The sequence below is a fragment of the Saccopteryx leptura genome, chromosome 3 (genome assembly GCF_036850995.1).
Source record: "Saccopteryx leptura isolate mSacLep1 chromosome 3, mSacLep1_pri_phased_curated, whole genome shotgun sequence".
NCBI lineage: Eukaryota > Metazoa > Chordata > Mammalia > Chiroptera > Emballonuridae > Saccopteryx > Saccopteryx leptura.
In genome coordinates this window covers 7,786,212-7,801,018 of record NC_089505.1, presented here as the reverse complement: position 1 = coordinate 7,801,018, position 14,807 = coordinate 7,786,212, and the positions used below count along the sequence as shown (strand labels likewise).

The 14,807-nt window shown below is 43.7% G+C and overlaps 1 protein-coding gene across 1 annotated transcript in view; it reads left to right on the top strand.

The window, feature by feature from the left end:
• LOC136398668 (microtubule-actin cross-linking factor 1, isoforms 6/7-like) overlaps nucleotides 1-14,807 on the top strand; it is a 55,729-nt gene that overhangs the window by 34,665 nt on the left and 6,257 nt on the right. The window contains exon 16 of the mRNA XM_066372889.1: nucleotides 1,073-1,154. Within this exon, the coding sequence (XP_066228986.1) occupies nucleotides 1,073-1,154 (82 nt within the window). The remainder of the gene's footprint in view (nucleotides 1-1,072; nucleotides 1,155-14,807) is intronic.

Genomic DNA, 14,807 nt, shown 5'->3' with positions numbered 1-14,807 from the left:
GGATATTGGTCAAGGGAAGTCACGCGGAGGGCAGGGGCGGACGGGACGGTGCTCTGTGATCCCTCCCTGTGCGGTCGGGGGGTGTTATATCCCCAGCAAGTGACAGCGTGTGCTGTGCATTGCCAGCCAGGGGGACTGGCTGCCTCTCGATGGCCAGGGCTCTTATTGGGTCTCTACTATGTAGGTTTGGTTGGTTGGTTGATTGGCCACCTGGTTTGTTGATTGGTTGGTTGGTTAATTGGTTGGTTGGCTGGCTGATTCGTTAATTGATTGGTTGATTGGTTGGCTGGCTGGTGGTTGGTTGGTTGCTTGGTTGGTTGGTCTGCTCCCGGCAGGCTGATAACGTGTGGCCAGCAATCACTCCAGATCATACTGTTAGCTGAGGTCAAAGGCCAGACCTCTGTCAGGGCAAAGTTTAAGTCTGTGTTGCACACTGACTTATGGCAGGGGCCCCATAGTATGTGCTCAGTACTTGTGGAGAAGAACACATGTGGACTTTTTTTTTTTTCAGAGACACAGTCAGAGAGAGGAATAGACAGGGACAGACAGAAATGGAGAGATGAGAAGCATCTATGATTAGTTTTTCGTTGAGTGTTAACAACACCTTACTTGGTCATTGATTGCTTTCCCATATGTGCCTTGACCGAGGGCCTTCAGCAGACCGAGTAACCCCTTGCTCGAGCCAGCAACCTTGGGCTCAAGCTTGTGAGCTTTTGCTCAAAACAGATGAGCCCATGTTCAAGCTGGCGACCTTGGGGTCTCGAACCTGGGTCTTCCGCATCCCAGTCTGACGCTCTATCCACTGTGCCACCGCCCAGTCAGGCCATATGTGGACATTTGATGAGGGACCCTTATGCATGATTTGAAGTCTGGGAAAATTTCTTAGAGACTCTGGAAAGATAAGCTCGGCCTGTCATTGAAATGTGGACGGTAGCGTCGCTGTGGTTATGTGCACGCCTGCCTTTTTGACAGATGATCTAGATGTGGTGTTTTCCTCGTCCTCTAAATGTGGAAAGATAAGACAAAAACCATCTCTTCCACTATCTTCTTTCGCTGCGACCCCTTGGTAAAGGACGGGATCCCCGAGTTCAGCCATGAGACTGCGGACTGCCAGTACCTGTTCTCCTGGTACACCTCTGCCGTGTGTCCCCTGGGTAAGTGCGGCACCCCGGCATTGGCAGGAGCTATCTGTCCATCACTTTCCTCTCTGATGAGGGGGGACACTGGTCCCCCAACTCCTCCCTCAAAACTTAGCTCAAGGGTAAGTTTTCCACCCAGTGTTTTATTGAGGAAAACATTGAGACGTGAACAAAATCTGGAGCAGTGCTAGGTCACTGTCACTGCCCTCCGCCACCCTCGTTAGCACCGGCTAGCAGATGGAGCCCCTCGCGGTCAGCAGTTTTTAAGTCAGAACCCAGTAAGTTTTGTCATCAGTTGCCAAAGCAAATGTGCTGTGATTGATTAGTTCTCCAACAAAAGAGAAGGAATCTTTTGGCTTAATGGTGGTATATGTAAAACGTCAGTCTTTTGATGTAGACAGGACAGAAGACAAGACAGGAATGCAATGAGGTAAGAAATAAGAAAGGCAGAGGGAAGAGAAAGGCAAGCAAAGGAGATTGCATATATGCAGAAGTGATGGTAACAAAGACAGAAGTAGCAGCAAAGGAGGCCACGGAATATCATCAGCTCTTGTGGACAGTGGAAAGAGTGATGCAGAGGTCAAGTCCAGAGTGGCTAGCAGTAGTCCAAGGGTGTCAGATATCATGGATACTTAAGTCTTCACACATGTGCATATTTCTGAGAAAGCATTTTATGTCAACTGTAAATCATTTGTTTCTTTGTTAGTTTACTTTCTCATTTGTGGTTGTCTAATCTGTAGCAATAATTTGTGCCCTTTAAGTCTCTTGTGCTCTCAATGATTTAGATGAAGCCTCTGGGTGCTCTGAGTGGTACTGCCTAAACCACAGTTTTACAGGCCAAGTAAAAGAGAGTTAGAGAGAAGAAAAATACCATTATAAACATCTTAGTTATCCAGAAGATATTTATCTAGCCTCCTTAACCACTATACTCTCAGAACAAAGGAGTTAACAAAAACACACCTGAAGAGCTCAGTAGAGGATGCGAAACCACACAGTAACCTTTACGCAGATTACTCCTTGGACACTCCCCTGGCTCAGAAGTGTGGCACTTCCTTCTCTTAACCGAGCCGGACATCCCTGCTCCCTGTGGGTCTGTCCCTGCAGAGCCTGCATATTGCCTCAACCTGGCTCTCCAGGCAGCTACTACTGGTCTTTTGAGGTCAGCATGCAGCTTGAATATCATTTGCCGTTCTTTTCTTGCATTGTTCCCAAGATCGTTTTATTCTTAGTTTTAAACAAGTCTAACAAGCATAGCTAGTATTTTCGAAGCCGACTGCAGAACAGAACAGCACGATGCCAGGTGGGAGAGGCATATGATAAATGATAGCCAAGGAAGTGACAACAGGGGACTTTGAGGGAGGCACAAATTGTTAACCCCTATGAACATCATCTCAACCCACAAAGTAGGTGACCCATTCAATGTCGGAATAAGGGAATGTGATGTGGCAGGAAGAACATGGACTTTGCCCTAAGACAAGTCCGGTACAAGTCATAGGCCTTTTGCTGGTAGCACTGTGATCCTAGGCAGGTATTGGAGTCACCTGAACATTGGCTGCTCCAATACACCACGTCCCCTCCAAGTCACTGTAAATACCCCGCAGGGCCTGCTGCTGCTGTAGGGATGGGAAGAAAGATCAACTGACCATCTTGCTCTCTAGGCACACCTCAGGCAACAGCTCACCTGAGAGCACAGCGATCAAGAGAGTGAGCTGGGTTCCAGTGTTGGTGTCTTTCCGAACTGTGTGACCTGGAGTACGCATTTCTCCTGTGCTGGGATATCTCTAGGGCACACCTCACAGGGTGTTGGGAATGGTAGAGGCAGTGATTCCGGTCAGGTTCTTAACATGGGGACTGCTTATAGTAAGTTCTCCAAAAATATTAGCTTTCATTATTATCCTAAAATAAGCTGCCCTGCTTCCTCTCTAAAATTATCACTGTTTGTCCTGTGTCAAGTTTTAGTGAGTTCTCTGACCTATAATTCTCATTAAAATAAAAAATTTAATCTCAGCCTTAACAAAATCTATTGACCATTTTCTATTTTTCCAGCACAGAGATTTCCCTCCTAAAAATGAGTGGCAAAGGTCTGGCGGTGTTTAAAATGCCTGCATTAAAATTCTTAGGAGATTGTGGGCATTTGCTGGCTTCTTCCATCAACTTGGGAAGGACCTCTCCCTGAGTCACATACTATAAATCTATTATCTTCATTTTATGTTTCTCTAAATTGTCCCTCAGAATTAAAAAGAACATAATTTTGAAAGCTGGTGTTCCTTATTATTTTTATATGTAGTCCATAAAACCTCATTTATGTGAGATAATGGAAAAACATAGTGAAAAATCCAGCCTAAAAAAATAAATTTGAGAAAAATGGAGTTTTGTACTCTCAAAGAAAGTATTTTAGGCTAAGATATAAATAGGTATTAACAAGTCATAAAGCTAAGTTTATTGAAACTGTACTTCATAAACCCTGATTGTTCTATATTACATATAAGTATAAGATATTTGGGAACATAATAAATTTACTTACAAAAACCAGAAAGTAAAGATTCTTAGAAATAACCTAGATTTTGCCAACTTACAAATAAAAAAGACTCTAAATAGTTATTTAAAGAAGTAATACTTTTTAATATTAATGACATATATTTTAGTTGGGTAACTACATGAGATTAGTGAAGTGTAAATGAACAGGGTTTTATTTGATAAGGCAAGTTAAAACAATCCATAAAATAAACAATCCAATTATTTTTTCTTATATCAGCTTTCAGACATCTAGGGCTTAGGTTTTGTTTTCTTTGAGCTGTATATTGATAGAATTTTATCAAGGGATGCCAGGAGTATGAAGTTGTTACTCTTTCCATCGAAGCAGGACGTCACAGATTATCTTGTCCAGGAGGCCCTGGTTTTCTAGCATGATTTCAGAGCCTGGATTCGGGAGCTAGACTGCCTATGTTCAAGGCCTGCTTTCCCCTTGAAGCTCTGTGACAGGGAGGTTACTTCGGGTCCTTCCTCTGTGAAATGAAGCTGATTATGGAATTTGCCTCACAGAATTACAGAAAGATAACATTGAAAACAGTCTGGTACATAGTGAACTCTCAGTTATCACTGTAGGTGACCTGGTATTAAAAAAAGTTTACTCACATTTAATCTCGTGGAAACAAGTTAATGAAGTCCAGTTTAGATTATTAGTTCAACTGTACTTACTCTTTGCCGTATCATACACTGCTCACAAAAATTAAGGGATCAGGGAACGTGCAGATACTCCATTACTTTCAGCCTTTTGCAAAAGTTGGTTTGTCATCTCATTTGCATCGTCAAACAAATTCTTTGATTTGTAGTTTCCTTTTCTGTTGTTCTTGTTTAATTAAAAAAAAATTAAATGCTTCTTTATAGCTGCATATTCATTTTGAAATATCCCCTAATGTTTGTGAGCAGTATATCATTATATCATATTTTGTGTATTGTAAAATGATTAACATATCTCACCCAGGAGATCATTTTATTTATTTATTTATTTATTTATTTATTTATTTATTTTACTGATAGGAGGAGAGGCAGAGACAGACTCTTACATGTGCCCTGACCAACATCCACCTGGAAAGCCCACTAGGGGGCGATGCTCTGCCCATCTGGGGCGTTGCTCAATTCCGAGCTTCCTCAGTGCCTGAGGAGGAGGCCATGGAGCCATCCTCAGTGCCCTGGGTAGCTTTGCTCCAATCGGCCCTTTCCTTTTCTTCTTATTCATCTCCACATCACAAGAACTGTAGACACTGCTTCTAGAACCTGTCTTGAGTCAGTTTCTGGCTGTCTCCATGATCACCACTCTTTTCCAGACTACCTCCAGCTGTCCTCTTGCCTGGACGGTTGCAGTAGCTTCCTGAGTGGGGTGTTGCTTCCACGCCTTTCCTCATACGATCCACTCTTTACTGAGAGCACCAGTGCTTGCTCCTGGTCAGACACACACTGAACCACAGGATCACTCTTGTGTAAAACCCATTCTCCCTTGAGGTCCAGACTGATCCTGGTGAAACGAGCCTAACCATGACACTACTACTATTTTCAATTTTCCAGGGACTTCTTATCAACCACCATCGGAATAGAATTCAAGCTCTTGACTCTGGAACAAAAGATTTCTAGGCTCTGACCACTCTCTCACCTCTTCACTTAGGCCCTTGTACTAACTGTGGCCTCTGCCAGTAATACCCTCACCCCCATCTTCTCAGCACGGCCTCCTTCTGGACTTTCATGCCGAGTCCAGCCTGAGCGTTCCTTCCTGGGAGATGCCCTCCTTCCTTGTCCAGTGAAAAGCATCTTCCCAGTCGCTATCACATCACCATTTTTTTTTTTGTATTTTTCTGAAGCTGGAAACGGGGAGAGACAGATAGACTCCCGCATGCGCCCGACCGGGATGCACCTGGCATGCCCACCAGGGGGCGACGCTCTGCCCCTCTGGGGCGTCGCTCTGTTGTGACCAGAGCCACTCTAGCGCCTGGGGCAGAGGCCAAGGAGCCATCCCCAGCGCCCGGGCCATCTTTGCTCCAATGGAGCCTCGGCTGCGGGAGGGGAAGAGAGAGACAGAGAGGAAGGAGAAGGGGAGGGGTGGAGAAGCAGATGGGCGCTTCTCCTGTGTGCCCTGGCCGGGAATCCAACCCGGGACTTCCGCACGCCAGGCCGACGCTCTACCACTGAGCCAACCGGCCAGGTCCCACATCACCATTTTTGATGTCCTGCATGGTATTGATCACATTCTCATTTGTTCTTATTTATTCATTTACTGTGCATTCGTGTCTTTGTATATTATCAGCTTTGCTCCAACCAGAACATAAATTACAGGAGAGCAGGGATGTGTTTCTGTCTTCCTTACAGCTCGGTGTGTTATCCTTTGTGTTTGGTGACAGTAAACACTCAACAAACATATGTGGAATGTTAGCTAACATCCCGGGTTTGATCCCCAGCCCGGGCACACAGAAGTGACCATCTGCTTCTATTCCTCCCTCTCCCCTTTCTCTCTCTTTGTTTTCTGCAGCCAGTGGTTCGATTGGTTCGAATGTCAGCCCCAGGCGCTGAAGATAGCTCGATTGGATAGGGTTGACGGGTGGATCCTGGTCAGGGCGCATGTGGGAGTCTCTCTCTCTCTGCCTCCCCTCCTCTCAGTTGAAAAAGGAAAAAAAAAAACCAGTTTGGGTTGGTGGCTGCTGCCCAGGTGTGAAATCCACCAGTCTGCTGCTGATGGTATAGTTTAGGTTGGGTCCACCACCTGGTGTGCTGGTAGTCTGGTGGTCACCCTTTCCCCTGACAGTGTCTTCTAGGAACTGTTGTGGACCATAAATGGCAAAAAGCCTTTGTAGATTGGAGGCTTAGCAAAAGGCTAAGTTCTCTCCCCTCCATCTCCATATTTGCCTATGATGCTGAGTATTTGCACCCACTTCACTTGCTTCCTTAAGTTGCTGGAAGCAATTTACATGCCATTCCTCTGACTCTTTATTTGTTTTCAGATGTTGGTAAATTTCACTAATGTATTGGTTTATGCCTTGGTGTAGAGTTCCTGTTGTAGCCTTGGATGTGTAACTTTGTATCAAGGACTTCCTTGATTTGCATATGGCTATATAATAAAGTGAACTGGGGCTATGGAGCACTTGGATATTGCCATCAGCATTTGAAGAGTCCTCCTGGTCCCATTTTTTCTGGATGAGTATGTTTCCTTAATTCCGCACCGTTATTAGGAGCCGTGCTGGTCCGCGGCAAGGAACTGGTTACTGTCCCTACAAACATCCCCCTTGCATTTATTGTGGTCCTCAAGAGCTCCCCCTCCCAGGTAGTCTGGGTCTCGCAGCATCTCCTGCCCTTGCGGTGGTGCATGCTTCCTTGTTTCTTTGTCGTGACTACCCTTCTCCTTCTGGAAGGCGGGCCTGACCGAGGTTTCCTGGGAAGGTGGCTGGAGCCTGTTCATGAGTTCGGATCCCTCCTGCCACCTTCTGAGATGCCTGGAGGGTTGGGCACCTACCACCTTCCTATACCATGAGCTGACTCAGTGGTCTAAAGCTTTTAGGATTCTGGGGCCTGAATCTGTTTAAAAGAACGTGACATTATTATCCTATCAAAGCTGTTAGAACATTAACTAAATAGAAATCCCTTGCTTGCAAATAACCAAAAACCCAGCTCAGATGAATTAATATGACACAAGGAATTCATCATGCATGTGACAGAAATCCTCAGGTGGACAGCTCCAGGCACACTCAGTAGTCCCAGGTATAGGTGTCTCCTTTTGTCCTTGCACCGCCTTCCTGATGTCACTTTCCTCCTTCAACAGTCTCTTCAACACTCTAGACCGCTCCACCCTCTGTCACATCACAGCATCCACAGTTGTCCACTTCCCACTGCACCAGTCAAGGATGGGGACATGTCTCTGGGTGGCTCTTACAGAAGACTGGAGGCCTCCCGGTACCAGGGAAGGCTTTCCTCAGATCTCATTGGCTCTGACTGGGCCATGTGCCTATCCCCAAAACAATCACTGTGGCCAAGTGATAGGATGACTGTGGAGGGGAATAGAGTTAATCCTGCCTGAACCATGTTGGGGAGTGGGAGCAGGGAAGGCCACCGGCACCATGGCCCCTGCTGTGGGTAGGAAGGGCCATGTCACTGAGGCTCTGAGGGCACGTTGCCAGTTCCAGGTGGCACTTGCCAGGCATCTCTCTGAGGTGCTTGCTGTGCTTTGTCTCATCTGGCCCTCATAATGGCCTGATGACGTGGCCAGATGGGGATGCCTATTGTCTCCATTTTGCAGATGGGAAAACTGGTGGCTAGAGTGGTATGTGGGGGTCAGCTGCTCTCTTTGGTTCCTAGTTCAGCGATTTTATTATAAATCCATTTACTACAAGAATTGTTATTGTTTTGTTTTGTTTTGTTTTGTAGAGAAAGGAAAGGTGGGGGAGAGGGAGAAAAGCACCCATTTGCTGTGCCACTTATTTATGCATTCACTGGTTGACTCTTGCATGTGCCCTGACTGAGGGTAGAACCCACACCCTTGGTATGTTAGGAGGATGCTCTCACCAATGGAACTTCCTGGCCAGGGCCTGCAAGAATTTTTAAAACATGCCATAGCTGACTATTTAGTCAGAGGTACTGACTTTTTATTCTTAGAGTATCAAATAAAAAAAAAAAGACAATAGTCAACACAGCAATAGCTGACTGGTGTGCATGAATCAAAATGATACATATATATTTTTTGTCAGATTGTCAGAATAAAGGAAATGTTCTTGATGTGCCGCGGAATTGTACTAATCTGTGTATTTGCCATGAGACGAAAAAGGGTGAAAACCGCCGCTCTGGTTCCTTCTGCAAAGCCCCAGGGTGTGTTCATGGACGTGCCCCCCACCCGCTCCCCGTATGTGTTCTCTCTATTCTACAAGAGAAACAGAAGCTTAGGAAGGTTGCTTAGGTACTGGGGTCCCTGCCCCGCTAATCGCAGGCACAGGAAGGATGTGATGGTGAAGGAGGCGCTCTGGCGGTGCCGCCTGCACACTGGAAGGAGGAGTTGGGTCGGAGGCTAGGTAGCAGGGAGATGCCCGTCAGTCCCCTTGTCCTCCGGAATCAGCACAGCACTTCCTGTTGGCGTAGGCGGGGCCCGCAGACCCCGGAGCCACAGCCGTGTGTCAGTCCCCCACGCCTCTACCCAGCATCCGTGGGCCTTTCCTCCCACTGGCTCATGCCCTCTCTTAGGGTCTCTGCCCCAGTGGCCCAGCCCTGCAGGAGCCTCTTCGGGGTTCCCAGCAGCACCCCCATCATGTATTCCCCACCTGGCGCTCAAGTGAATGAACGGGCTACCTGCTCCCCTGGCCTGGGTGTGTGGGGTGGGGTGGAGGCTTGGCTTTGCTGAGTGGGAGAAAAAGCTGATGCTCTTTGTAAAATCCCAGGTGCCTGTGACCCTGGCCGGGAATCAAACCCGGGACTTCTGCACGTCAGGCCGACTATCTACCACTGAGCCAACGGGCCCTCTGGGGCCAACTAGAATCTGTTTTTTAGCATTAGGCTTTTCCTTGAGAATAAATTTGCTAAATTAAAATGGAATTTCCTTCTTATAGTTTTTTTTATTTATTTTTTCTGAAGCTGGAAACGGGGAGAGACAGTCAGACAGACTCCTGCATGCGTCTGACTGGGATCCACCCGGCACGCCCACCAGGGGCGATGCTCTGCCCACCAGGGGGCGATGCTCTGCCCCTCCGGGGCGTCACTCTGCCGCGACCAGAGCCACTCTAGCACCTGGGGCAGAGGCCAAGGAGCAATCCCCAGCGCCCGGGCCATCTTTGCTCCAATGGAACCTTAGCTGGGGGAGGGGAAGAGAGAGACAGAGAGGAAGGAGGGGGATGGAGAAGCAAATGGGCACTTCTCCTATGTGCCCTGGCCGGAAATCGAACCCGGGTCCCCCGCACGCCAGGCTGACGCTCTACCGCTGAGCCAACCGGCCAGGGCCTCTTATAGTTTAGAAATGTATAAATTCAGAAATCCATTTGAAATTACTAGGTTCACTTTCACTTTTTCTGTATCTTTTTAAAATTTTTATTTATTGATTTTAGTGAGAAAGGCAGGAGTGGGGGAGAGACAGGAACATCGATCTGTTCCTGTGTGTTCGTTCCCTGAACGGAGATCAAACCAGCAGCCTCTGGGCTAAAGGAGGATACATTAACCAACCAAGCTATCTGGCCAGGGCTCCTGTATCTTTTATTAAGTATAACTGAGTAAATAGCATACTCTTCTCTTTAAAACTTTCCCTTCTGACCTATTTTATTTTGCTCTTCAACATAATTTGGATCAAGAAAATGGAGCTGCTTGTTTTCTTTTAACAGCCTTACAGGGAAGCTTTTCTAGATCAGGTCCTCTGCAGGTATCAAAGAATACTACATGATAATCCCTGGTCCTTTTGGGTGACCTTTTATTTTATTTATTTTTTTACAGGGACAGGGAGAGAGTCAGAGTCAGAGAGAGGGATAGACAGGGATGGAGAGAGATGAGAAGCATCAATCATCAGTTTTTCATTGGGACTCCTTAGTTGTTCATTGATTGCTTTCTCATATGTGCCTTGACCGCAGGCCTTCAGCAGACCGAGTAACCCCTTGCTTGAGCCGGCGACCTTGGGTCCAAGCTGGTGAGCTTTTATTTTTGCTCAAGCCAGATGAGCCCACGCTCAAGCTGGCAACCTTGGGGTTTTGAACCTGGATCCTTCCGCATCCCAGTCCTACGCTCTATCCACTGCGCCACCGCCTGGTCAGGCTGAGTGACCTTTTATAATTTAATAACGTTGCTATATGCCATTTCTACCCCTCATGTGTCACGAGAATCTTGTGAAGGGAAAGAGCACTGAACTCGGAGTCAGGAGACAGTGATCTGAAACTTCCCAGCTCCATTATATGACACCAGTTATTTAACTTCTCCAGGCAACATTTTCCTATCTGTAATCTGAGAGTGTTAGAGGTAAGTAATCTTTAAAATCCCTTTGGGCTCAGATTCTGATTCCAAGCACTTAGTATAATTTATTCCCTTTGCTAAAAAAGCCAATCAGATATTGAGGATAGCCGTTTATCTTTTTTAACTTCAAACAATCTTTAAAAAATTGGAGAGCAGCCTGACCTGTGGTGCAGTGGTTAAAGCGTTGGTCCGCAGTGCTGAGGTCACTGGTTCAAAACCCCGGGGCATGCCCTGGGAAGGCACATAGGAGAAGCAGCTATGAGTTGATGGCTTCCTGTTCCCCTCCCCACCTTTCTCTCTCTCTCTTCTCTAAAATCAATAAATAAAACTTTAAAAAAATTGGAGTACCAGAGCTTTTCCTTGGTTTATGAATAATGCATGGGGGATTGGGGAAAATTGACCTGGTTAGGATGGACTTGTTCTCACAAAATTTAGTCATTAGTTAGTTTTTCAAAATGTCTTTTTTTTTATTTATTTAACTCACATGTACAATTCTCCCATTTAAAGTGTATAATTCAATGGCTTCTAGTATATTATCAGAGTTGTACAATTATCACATTCAATTTTAGAACACTTTCATCACCCCCAAAAGAAACCCTATACCCTAACTCCCCCAATACCTCCCCCAGCCCCAGGCAACCACTTACTGTATTTCCCCATGTATAAGACGCACCCTTCCCCAAAAATTCGGGGTCTAAGAACTGGGTGCGTCTTATACACTGGTGTAGAAGTGTGGCATTTCAAATGCCATAGATGAAAGTGCGGATGAGGCAGTCTATGAAGACAGTGATTCATCATCAGATACAGATGAGGACAAGTTAATGGATGGTAATTTTGACAGTGATGAGGAGTTGTATGAATTTTATGATGAATAAAACTTGAGTTTAATAACCTTATGTAATACAGTATATTCTTTTTTTTTTTTTTTTTTTTTTCAAATTTCCGGGCCCCAAATTAAGGTGCGTCTTATACATGGGAGCCTCTTATGCAGGGGAAATACAGTATCTACTTTCTGTCTGTAGCTTTGGCTGGTCTGGATGTCTCATGTAAATGGACTCACACAGCCTGTGGTCTATTGCTTTGTTTTACTGGCTTCTTTTCCTGTGCATAATGTTTTCAAGGTTCGTCCATGTTATACCCTGAATCAATATTTTTTGCTGAATAATATTTCATTCTGTGGATGTACAACATTTTGTGTACCCATTTATCAGTTGATAGATATTTGAGTTATTTTTGGTTATTACAAGCAGTAATTGCTGTTGTGAACATTCAGTCATGTACAAGTTTTTGTTTTTTGTTTTTTTTCTGGATGTGCTTTCAATTCTCTTATATATACCTGGAGTGGAGTTACTGGATCATATGATAACTTGTGGTTAGCCTTTTGAGGAACTGTCAGACTTTTTGCCAAAACAGCCACAGCATTTTCCATTTCCAGCAGTGTATGAGCTTTCCGGTTTCTTACATCTCCATCAAACACTTATCTGTTTTTGTGTGTTTTTCAGTTGTGGCCATCCTAGTAGATGTGATGTGGTATCTCACTATAGTTGTGACTTACATTTTCCTTATGGCTAATGATATTGAGCATTTTTTCATGAGTTTGTTAGCCATTCACACATATTCTCAGGCATTCACTCACTTTGACAGTGATTTTTACAGGTAGTACAAACAGTCAACCATCTGGATAGTTGAAGTTTTCTACTCGTTTGTTGACAGAGCATGGTTATTTGTTGGAAACATACATATTGATGATCTCTGAGCTTTCTTGGCTTTATTTTATGCAGCTGTCTCTATAACTAATGATACTTACTTTACTGGACTTTTTCTTAATGCATTTGTGGAAAACTTGAGAGTCAACCTTGTATTTGCAGAAGAGTTAAGACTTCAGAATGGAGCAGACCTAGATTTGATCGGCCTGTCCCTTTACTGAATGTGTGATCGTGGGATGTTAATTGAGCCCTCCAGATTCTATTTCTACAATTGAAAAGTTTCTGACATGGAAGCACTAGTATGTTAGTTTTTGTCCTTCTCTGGGCAGAGTTGTGACCAGTAAGCTTCAGAAACAGACTGTTGTTCTCTGTTCTTGAAAATTCTCCAGAAGAGGAAAATACTCCAGCATTCTCCTTTCCTGTTACCTCTGTCTATATCTCTCTCTGTTGGTTTTCACAGTTATTTTGTGTAATCAGAGGACTGAGATATAACTAACTAGTTTTCCACTAAATTTCTTATAAAGCGGTTGAATTTTGCTATTCATAGTTGTAAAATATAACTGGAATTTTGGGGCCTTGATGTGAAATTAACTTTGCATTTCAAAGTGCCTCCTTTTTCTTTTCAGTATCCTGTGGTATTTAGTATCCTATTGATAACATGATCTCACCTGGTATTTAACCCTACTTTTAATTCATTTAAATAGTTATTCACTGTCCATTCCTGCTATTTATACCTTATATTCAGATGTTATATTATCAAAAATAAATTCCTTGTTATCTCTTCTCTTCTTAATCCTTAATACTAAGTTTTTAATATTTTGAATTATTTATTTTTAAATTACCATTCATTGATAATCTGATTTCCTTTCTACCACTCTTCAGAAAATTATAATCCCAAACACTCTTATTGTAGGAAAATTAAAAAACCCTTTCTTAGTCCTCATCCTCCTTGTCCTGTAGCATTAGATGCTGGTGATCACCCTTCCTTGATTATAGGTTCTCAGTTTTTTGTCTACCTCTCACTGCTGCCCCCCGCCCCCCATTGATTGCTTTTCCGTCTCTGCCCTCTAATTTTGGCGATTCCCTCAGGCTCAGTCCTTAGCACTCTGCTCTTCTTGCTTGCCCCTAACCCAGAAAGCCCAACATTTCCCATGTCTCTAGTTAGCACCTCTATGCATGACTTCCAGACTGAAGTTCTCAGCTGACCCAAATGGAATTCTGGTATTTCCAGCTGCTTCAAGAACATTTGCATTTGTAGCTCCTTTGTGGCCACTTTACATTCAACATATTTAAAACTGAATTTGTCAAATTCATTCCCTTTCCAACCCTCATGACTGCTTCTTTCTGTTAGTGGTGCACTGTGGCTCTTCTGGCTGCAGAGTTCGAAACCTTGGACCTATCTGAGGGAGAGGTCCTGAAATCTTGGAGCCACTGGTGTGCTGGAGTCAGTTTACACAGGCTCACAAGAGCCAAATGTTAAATTCTGGGGAATTTTGTGAGCTTGTTGCTAAGCATAGCCATTGCTAAAAATTAAATTATATAAATTTACAGTTAAATACATTCTATTTAAAATAAAAGTAGTAAATACTCAAAATTCATCACTTCATCGTTATTTTTCTACATATTCTTATTGTCTGTGTTCTTGAGGTTAATTATGTCTTTTGTATTTCTGTGATGAAAACACTACATAATGGTGTGCAAAATGTACTTTTCTTTCCAACATCGCATTTATAATAGCAGCTTGCAAGTGGTCATGGTGGGAGTATTGACACCCTGAGAGTCAACAAATACCACAAGTCTGAACTGGGTGAATTGTTTTGTTCATTGTCAACTTCAAGTGAGGAAGAGAAATGCTTAAACCAGAAAGTGTGTCATATCTATATGACACATTGTACATTGAGTACATTGTAAACAGCTCAGAAATGGAAGAGTTGTTCTTTCAGTATTTGAAAGCTATTATGCGATTTATTATGAACTATTTTCTTCATTTGGGTACTCTACCTGTTACTTTATTCCTTAATACACATACACACAAAAATGCACAACTTGCATATTTTAAACTCTATGTCTTGTCTTATATGGTTTTCCTCTCTTCTTTCTTTCTTTCTATCAAGACATTTTGTAATTTTTCAAGTTTTTCTAGTTCGGGAAATCTTCTCAAATAGTTCCAGTTTTTATCTTTTCTAATTCCCTTTCTGTTTTTGAATTGTAGATATTATAACTGGAACGAACTATAATTCAGTTTTCCACACTAATTTGGAAACCTCAATATCCCAGTCTCTACTTGAAAAATCCCATTGTCTAGAAATCGACTACATCTGAAACTGGCCCTTTTATTGTTATCTAGAAAATGATTTCTTTTGAAAAGGAATTCTTTTCCTGTAATTTCTACTAATCTTCTGAATCTGTGTTGTGATTGTCACTCAATGAAGTATCATCACTAAATTTGGAATAAGTCAGAAGGCCTACTGCCATTTACCAAAGCTATGTGGTTAATATCTTAGAG